Source organism: Pseudopodoces humilis, chromosome 14 (genome assembly GCF_049639895.1).
Source record: "Pseudopodoces humilis isolate 2021_Gansu_Grassland_sample_001 chromosome 14, ASM4963989v1, whole genome shotgun sequence".
In the NCBI taxonomy this organism is placed as follows: domain Eukaryota; kingdom Metazoa; phylum Chordata; class Aves; order Passeriformes; family Paridae; genus Pseudopodoces; species Pseudopodoces humilis.
In genome coordinates this window covers 7,465,501-7,474,599 of record NC_142213.1, presented here as the reverse complement: position 1 = coordinate 7,474,599, position 9,099 = coordinate 7,465,501, and the positions used below count along the sequence as shown (strand labels likewise).

The 9,099-nt window shown below is 45.1% G+C and overlaps 1 protein-coding gene across 2 annotated transcripts; it reads right to left on the bottom strand.

Annotated features, from left to right (window-relative positions):
* Positions 1–643: 643 nt before the first annotated feature.
* CMTR2 (cap methyltransferase 2) lies at positions 644–6,696 on the bottom strand. Of its 2 annotated transcripts, none has more exons than XM_088062456.1 (2): positions 6,639–6,696; positions 644–4,132 (listed from the first exon to the last, which is right to left on the bottom strand). In XM_088062456.1, the coding sequence occupies exon 2, from the start codon at positions 4,111–4,113 to the stop codon at positions 1,822–1,824; it is 2,292 nt and encodes a 763-aa protein (XP_087918582.1). In that variant the 5' UTR covers positions 4,114–4,132; positions 6,639–6,696; the 3' UTR covers positions 644–1,821. The 2 variants fall into 2 exon arrangements, with proteins under 2 accessions (XP_087918582.1, XP_005526352.2); XM_005526295.3 differs by lacking the exon at positions 6,639–6,696 and adding an exon at positions 6,176–6,297.
* Positions 6,697–9,099: the final 2,403 nt, after the last annotated feature.

The window sequence follows — 9,099 nt, the reverse complement described above, 5'->3', positions numbered from 1 at the left end:
CAGCAGAGCCAGCCCTGAGGAATAAGGCACACAGCTTTTTCTTAATCATACCACTCAGTGAAGGCAAGCAATTAGGATGAGAACATTTGGATAAGAATAAATAATCAACTTTGCAGACAAAAGTACAGTGTATAACAACCTTATCCTACCAGAGCAGTTGTCATAGCCAGGAGAAACTGAAGATCCTTAAGAAAATCCTTCTGCTAAGGGTTACAGCAACCACAGTGGGACATGGGCTGCAAGGCTCAGTGACAAGGCCAAGGGAACTGTGTGCAGGCCTCCCCCACTGCTTTGACCACATCTGCAAGCAGAGTCTCTCTAAGCTGGTAAACTCCAAAGTTAAAGTTAGAGAGAAATGAAGACAACTGTACCCTTCACTCATGGAGGATGGATCCAAATGGCAAGATGAGGAAAGCCTGGCTAAAAAAGTAAAAATTAAAAAAAATTCAACCTTCCCAGGCTCCCCTACTGCATTTCATTGATTTCTTCCATGTTTGGTAAAGAAACATGTAAACAGCAACACTGAAAACATAAAATAAAAGGCTTTATTTTTTCAAACAACATTTGTTTTCCTTTCTTTTTTTAAAAAAGGTCTATTAAATCTTTCAATATTTGTTGATAAAATGAAAATATACAACAGCCATGTAAATCAACATCTTTTCTCCTACTTCAAAAAATATATGCATCCTTCACACCAAAAGCACACACTTATTAATTACAACACAAAAGCTTTTCAGCTGTGTAACCCTGAGGGCTCCCACACAAACATGAACACACTTGTGTGCATAAGAAAGGCAGCACACAACTGATGAACTGTTTGTTCAGATAGTAATACCTCAAAGCTGTTGTTTTAAGGATTTTTAGCACGGAAAGGCTAGCAAATTCCAGCAACTGCATGTTATATGAGCCTCTCGTGGCTAATGGAAGTTTCCTGCGTTTAAATGTCTCTTAAAGGTTCTGCTTGTTACAAGCCTAAATGTCTACAGCCACTGGCTAATTCTTTTAGCAAATTTCATTCTTGAGAATTGAGCTCAGCTTTGGACCCATAAGGAGTCACAAGAGAGGGCTTGATGGCAATCCAAATTATTGCCTGAAGAGTAAGCAATGAACAACCAGTGGCTGAGCACTTCTCTGGCATAAACAGCTCCATTTGATCCTTCTGTCAAGTGACTGAAGTGCAGAGAATTGGAACTCAAGATATCAGCATGGCATTCACAAAACAGCTGCAAGAATGAGATGGAGAAACCATTATCAGGCTTTGGCAAGGAAATTTTCATCTCAGTCCTCACTCACTGAAGTGCTAAAGTAGAGGCTGATATTCAAAGGCTACGAGGTGAAAATTCAGAGGCTCTTGTTTAAGAATGGCAAATGGGGACATGTACCCATAACCACCATTTCATACCATCCAAAATGGTAAGGCAACTTACACAGGATTTCCTCAACATCACCATTAAAAATTAAACTAACTGTAAATTAAAGGGATGTCAAAAGACAGTTTTTGAGGATCATAGCAAGAGGCTCTGAGGCTGATGCTCACTTATCAGCCCTTGCTTCCACTGAATCAAGGATTCCATATTATTCTGCATCCTAAAACACCCAGCCCAGTGGCCAGAAATCAAGGTCTGGCTTTCTTTTCTCCTATTTCCTACAGAGAAAATATGGTGCAAGTAGGATTGATAGCTCAAAACATCCTCCCAGCACTTTCAATGTCACACCAGTTTTGCATTAATGTTACATTCACATAAACGATGTTTTTAACACCTTCTGCCTGCCCGTGAAACAAGGTCTAGCAGCAGCAACTCACGCAGTTGTAGAATTATTTTAAAGTGGAATGTCACTAGCCATTTGCTGCTGCTGAGCCTGCACAATCAGGTGGAGCTGTCTCTTTGCAATGGCTGTGTTTAAATCCCCTAGAAACTCCAACAGCTTGCCCTGGAGGAGAATCTCCATGGGCACGAACTGCAGAACCTGCTGGGGAGAGTCTGTGTCCAGCAAAGAGCTCATCAGTGCATTCAGATGCTGCAGATACTCCACCACCGGCGCGGGGACGCCTCGGTACCCAACGCACAGCAAAGCGGCGCCGGTCCTCAGGGGCTCCCGCGAAGTCGGACACGCAAACGCGATGCTCCTGAAACAGCAGTGCAGGATGAACACCAGGCCAGCTGTGAAACGCGTCAGGCAGGAGAGAACAGGCAAAACCAACGCATCTCCTGCTGCCAGCTGGGCCAGTGAACGCAGAACACACTCCAAAAGCTGCTGCTGGTACTTTGGTTCTCCATCATACAGCAAAGAGAAGGTGAAAGTCAGCAGCGTTGCTGAGTCCACGGGCTTTATTTCCATATTGGGCTGGCTTTCTGTGTCACAGAGAGAGGGAAAGCCCACTACAAGGCACTTGAATTGGTCACTACAACTTTCATTTAGGACTTCCTGATGGCACCTGGAAAGATCAGACACTTTTGCCAGTATGAGCTCCCCAGGAAGAACTTCACAAGAGTGACAAGGCAGCATTGATCTGCCTTTCAGCCTCCCCCCACCCAACTCTTTGACAGCTTCATTAAGACTTTCTAAGACCTGAACATCACAAAATGGAGAACACTTTACCCTTGGCAATCTTTTTCCTTCCAAAATGTACCAAAAGCTACATTCAAGGTTTGAAAATGATCCTTCCAGGATACACGTGTTCCCAGCATTATTTAAACTGTGTTCCTCAGCCCAGTGATAAAAATATCCCTTTGCCACTTTATCATTCCATGTCAGGGTTTCCATCACCTTCCTTTCATTGTATGTACTAAAATATTTGTTTCTTTGCCCAAACCATTTTGCATTCATGCTGCAACCAGCCTGGGATTTCTTGACAAGCCAATTACTTCTGCCAATGGGTTTCATGTGGAACTTTTGCATGAAGAACTGTACTGCACAGTCTCTTAACTTGTTGAGTTTCATCTGCTCTGCTTCTTCCATGTGCTCAAAAAGACTGATATTCTCAGAGATAGTCTCTACCTGGAACTTGTGGAAGAACATGCAACACTCTTCATGTGTTTTAAGGAATGATTCTGGTAGTGTATGCTGGGAGAAAAGGGCTTTGCTGATAATTTCTGTTCCAAAGTTCTGCATCATTTTAGGAAGAAGCAGATGAAGGCTTTCTCTGCCCATATAGCGAAGACAAACCACATACGCCTCTGAGTTTCCAGCTTTGCTGGTGGCTGGTTTAAAGACATGGACCTCCTCAAAAGAGCAATTTAGCAGAAAGAGCAGGTTGATAGAACGGTGTTCAAACAGAGTGAACATCTTCAAAATGAAGGATCCTCCAGTGCCCAGGATCATTAAAGCAGTGACTGTTTCACAGTAATGAAGGGGTGAGACGAGAGCTTCCTGTTCGCCTGGATTTCCCTGGCAGTCAAAGCTGCCATCAGCAGTTACCAAGTGGACTGTGGTCATATTGCTCACAAAGCTCTGAAGTCCTGTTAGATGTCTTAATGTCATCACATCCCCAGTGTTATCTGGGCCAAAGTACCACCAAGGTAACGTATTTGCTATCAGACGGTCATCCATGATCATCATAAGGGTGTCATTGGCTTCATGATAAGGGTTTAGAGTATTAGCCACCCAATTCCAGTGGCAAGGGACATGGTGGGACTTCAAGAAGTGGTTAAGGCTGGCTATAAAAGCTCCAGGTGCTTCACAGAGGTGGACAGAATTCAGTTCTCCATCTTGAAGAGCTTCTTCTGGGAGAAGAGAAAAACTGCACAGGATCTCATGAAATTTGCACCATGCTTGGGTACAGAGCTCAGCATTTACAGACTTCTTCACATGAGATATTATTTTCCCTGCTTTATTGGTAAATGAGGTGTGCCGATGCCAATCCTCGAGGTTCTTATCACTTAGTTGGTTCTTCACTTCGTTCATTGAGTCCTTCAGAGCCAGGAGTGAGTGAAATTCCACGTGATCACATGTAAAAGCATTGCTGGGATCTGGCAGCTTCCATTCATCATTCACTGGCTTAGTGTAAGTAAATTTCTTTGCAAAGAGCTTCTCAATTTCAGAAATAATTTCAGGACTGAACTTCTCAAGGCTGGTCTTCTGGTTAACATAAGGCTGCTTAGATTTATCCATTCTTGGGTTGATTCACAACCTGGAAACAGCAGGGGAGAAGAAACCATGTCATTCCAATCATACCAGTACAGAAATAGAAAAAGCCTTTTATAAAAAAATAAAAATGTGTCCTGCTTAACAGCTGTATTCTGGAACAGAAGTAAATGCTTCATGGAATAATGCACTAATGAGGAAAGTAAATGAGGGCTATCCTAAATAAGGTCATTTGGAAATCAGGAGGTTCACCAGTTCAATTGCCTCTCTTGCTATTTACATAGTAAGTGAAGAGTTGGCTGGTGCTTGGCCCTTCACCGACTCTAAATATTCTGCTCACTGTATGGGTCTAAACACTTAAACACAAATATCTCTCTCAGTCACAAAAGAGAACACACCACAAGCTCTCCAAATTCAGCAAGTGGCCCAGAAATGTTATCATCTGATTATGGCAGTGTTTATCTGAGAGCTCAAAGTATGGAGGGTGGGGAGCCACAAAGGCAACTTCGAGAGGGAGCACAGCTGCTGCTGCTCCAATTTCCCAAGTGGGAACAACCCTCCCACCAGGCCCAGGGTGCTGCTCGGGGAGCCCCTCATTGGCACCCACAAGAACTGTCCCTCAGCTGACGGGCCCTGGAGGGATGCTGGACACCAGCCAATGGGCAAAACCCCTTTTCTCTGCTCAGCATTACCACTCTCTGCCAGATGACTGCAAACCCTTATGTCTTCCTTTAATGACTGAAAAAGCTGTGATAAATCTGAAATGAGAGGACTTGGTTACAGCTGTGGTCAATGGGAATAGGTGCTTGATGTTAAAGAAGAAAGTAGTGCTAAATGTTGTGCTGGGAGTGGGTAAAGGCCAACAAATACAAGCACACTCCACACAAAGCTGAGGAGGCTGCTGCAACCTGCTCCACTGCTCAGCACAAAGAACACATCGCACAAGTGACAGGCACTAACCAGAAATCAGCCAGCCAGCAATTTATTCCAAAGTAAGATGTTCATTTAAGCAAAATAACTTCATCAAAATTAACACTCGAGTTAGGAAATCTCTCAGCCTAACACTTTAACCATCCCTCAAGCCCCCTCCCATTCCCTCAAAAGCAAAATACAATGACTTTAAGTGTTACATAACAGTTGAATTTAAGAAAATATTGGATTAAAACTGAAAGAGCTGAGAGATTTTGGAAACAATGACCATCCTCAGCACTTTACTCTTCCTCTCAAACCTGTGCAGCATCTCAGGCCATAGTCCACGTCTGTCTCTCCTCATCACCATCAGCCCTCTGAGGAGAAGAGAGGTGCATGGCTGCACACACAGTGGAGGTTTCATCTTGCCTCTCCCCAATTCAAGGCCTTTCAACAGACAGGTTTAATTTCACTGTCCTCTATGCAGATGTGCTCTGGCTTTAATGTCATCCTTTCTTGTAGGATGTTCTGGGGAATGAGGAAAACTGGGGAAGACACAGACCATTATGCCCCGGACTAGTTTATTTCATTTTAAACACCAACTATAAGCTTTTAATTACAGCTCACCGAAATTACTCATAAAAGAGGTTTGGGTTGAAAGGGACCATAAAGATCATCTTGTTGCAATCCCCCCTGCCATGGGTAAGGATACCTTCCACTGGTCCAGGTTGCTCAGAGCTCCACCCAACCTGGCCTTGGACACTTCCAGGGATGGGGACACTACAGCTTGTCTGGGCAACCTGTACCAGGGCCTTACCACCCTCACAGGGAAGAATTTCTTCCTAATAGCCAATTAAAATCTCTCCTCTTTTAGTTTAAAACCGTTTTCCCTTGCCCCTCTACTATCTCCCCGTGTAAAAAGTTGCTCTCCCTCTTTCGTATAAGTCTCCTTTAAGTACTGGAAAGGGCTCTAAGGTCTCCCCAGAGCGTTCTCCAAGGCTGAACAACCCCAGCTCTCTCAGCCAGTCCCAGAGGTGCTCCAGCCACAATACTAAAAAGCTCAACCCTAAATCCAAGCTCGCTCAGCGCACAGCAAGAACAGGGGCTTTTTCATCGTCATTTCCAGTCCCCTTCCGGCCAGGACCGGGCTCTGGGCTCGCCCCACCGCGCAGCTTCTCACCCATCCCCGCGCTCCGCTTCCGGCCCGGCCGCCTCACTCCGCCCCGGCCGCTCGTAGCGCCGCGCCCGCCCGAGGCGCCTCCCCGCGCCGCCCGCTCCGTGCGCGAGGCCGCGGCCTCAGCGCGGCCCGCGGCCGCTCCCGCTCTCACCCGGCCGGAGCGCGCCCAGCCCGGCCCCTCGCCCGCCGCCCGACCCGCCCTCTCCTCGGGGGCACCGCCCTGGCCCGGGCCGGGAAGGGTCCTGCTGCTGCGCTTTTACCGTCACCGCCGGGGAAGGCTCGCCGCTGGGTTGGGTGAAGAGCGGCTGAATCCGGTGAAGGCTGCGCAGGCCGGGCAGGCGGCAGCACGGCTAATGGCTTCATTTTCTAAACAGGGGCTTAAGAGCGGCTGTTTTTTACGAGGAAAAGCGAGCAGCGGGGCAGCCCAGCAGACAGCCTTGCTGGGAGTTGTCCACGCGGCACTTACCAGGCGCTAACGCTGACAGGTTGCTCAGGAAGAAAAGAGGAGGAAAGCTTTGTCGGGATGTGTGGCCACCCGCTGGAGAGGCAGGACTGGGGCTCAGCGCCCTGTGTATTTTACCCCGATGCCCTGGGGGCCTGAGCCCAGCGCTATCGTCTCGCAGCCCTGCAGAGGCCAGGGCTCAGCACACTCTTGAGTCTCCGGAGTCAGTCAGCAGTGATGCTCCTCCAGAGCTTACTCTTCCCTCTGTAACCCACAAGACAGGTACTTAAGAAGACTCTTCACATAGTAACCCACCTTGCTGCCCTTTCTAAATCGCCAGGACGCTTGTTACACCCAGGTTGGATTAGCAGGAGGCAAGAGCCTTGAAATACTAACAGTCATAATGAGCATCACTGAGCATCCACTGCAGCATCCCTGGAAACACTCAGACACTTTAGACAGCAAAGCAGCATCTAATCTGCACACAGAAGCAGAAATGTTAAAGCATGTTCATTAATACATTAGACAGCAGATGCAAGTTGCTTTTGAGACTTTAAATACTGTGGGGATTTTCCTATATGCAATTTCAGGAATGTGGCACTCCCCAGCCCTTCTGGGAACAAATAGCCAACAATGGAACATGAGTAGGCAAAAATCCTTTTGCTTTAATACCAGGCTTCCTGCTATTGATTTTTACAATCTCACATATTCTTCATGAAGCTCAGTCCAGTCCTAAGCCAGAAGTATTTTTGATACAGAAATTCAGTGCTATCAGTACTAGGCACTCCAGAACTGATAACTTGGGAAAATTTTGCTTGAAGCCCAGTCACTGGAAAAAAAACAAAACCCTACCATGTCTATCTTAAGGATATAATAATGTATACATAAGGGACCTTTTCTCCCACTCTAGGTACATGAGAGAATTTGTGTGTTAAAGTCGTAACTGAGCACAGGGATCTATAACCAGACAACTTTCCTCCCCTCTTTTAAACTAATTGCTTGCTTTCTAAATAAAGCAATATTACTGCAAAATAGAAAGAATCTTAGGATAGAAAAAGCCCAGTGCTACCTGTAAACAGGAATACAGGACTAAAACTCTTTAAATCTCTTGAGGGCAAAAAAAGAGAGAATGTATTTTTCAAGCCAACACTGTCATATTGACCCCTAATAGTGGTGTAACAAAATGGTACTTACTGGCTGCCTCATCAGAAAGAAGTTTTACCTAATGAGAAAGGGCTGAGGTGAAGATGGAAGATTTCTCTGTCTCAGTGCCTCTTCACCCTTTGACTAGCCTGTTTGAAAATCACCTTTACTCTACCAACATCTTTAGCTATGTAAATGTAGAGAGAGAGCTGGGGCAAATGAATGAAAGCAGATGAGCAGCTGGTGAGGTGGGGAGCTGAGAGTGTGGGCAGTTTTCCAGTGCTTGGTCTGGTCTCTCTTGATTGTACAGGGCACACACTAATGGCACTGCTAAAATCTTATCTTTAGGTCATGAGAATTTAAAGTTAGTGGGAAGGTCAGAGATATGCTACAGAAATGTTTGTGTTTGTAGTAAAAAGCTGAACAGAGCTTTCCCTTAGTTTTGGCTTTCTGTCTGTTATTTCCAGTGGTGCTGTGATGTTTTGGTTGCCTTCCTTTTGTTGTTTCTGTGTACTCACACACCAGCCACAAGGTTTACACTGACTGACTTCTGTGTGCCATAGGTAATTAAAGCATTGAGTTTAATGGTTGATCCTTTTTAATTTCTTCTTAAACACATCACTTTTCACATGCTCTTGAGTGCTTGGATTACATTACCAAGAGAACAGCTACAATTCAACTTGTAGGGGAAAGTGGTATGTAAGCAGGACTTGACCTTTGCATTCCTACCCTGCCAGGCTTTTACTGTAGCTTGGAGCTTCTCAGTGTCACACTCTCCTGGACTCCTGGAGATAAGGCTCTTCCAAATCACAGGAGAGAACAATTCATCACTGACCACATGACAGCACAAGAGTCCTAGCTAAAAGAAATATGATTAAATAGCATGCTTAAGACAAATGTGATGTTTTTCTGGAATTAAACTTTTAACTCAGTTTGTGAGCTTCAGGATCCTCCTATGTTTTCTGAAATGTCTTCCAGTTAAAGCAGAAATTTGAGTTCATACTTCTATCTTACGCAAAATAATATCTCTCTTTTTTGTTTGTTTGTTGGTTGGTTGGTTTGGTTTGGTTTGGTTTTTTTGGTCCATGTAAGATACTTAAAATGAGAACATAGCACTTTCTTCCTGCTTCTATGGAGCTAAACTTTTATCAGCTGATCTGCAGCTGATATTTTCCCAATCAAACCATAACCTGTGTGCACAGCTGTGGCACCAACAGCCCCAGATGGAAGCATCTGTCTTTAAGGGAATATTGGGCAGTTAAACATAGGAAGTTAAACATCTCATTAAGAACAAAGTAGTCTTGTTTATGCCCCTGATTTTTTTTTTTCTTTTGTAGATATA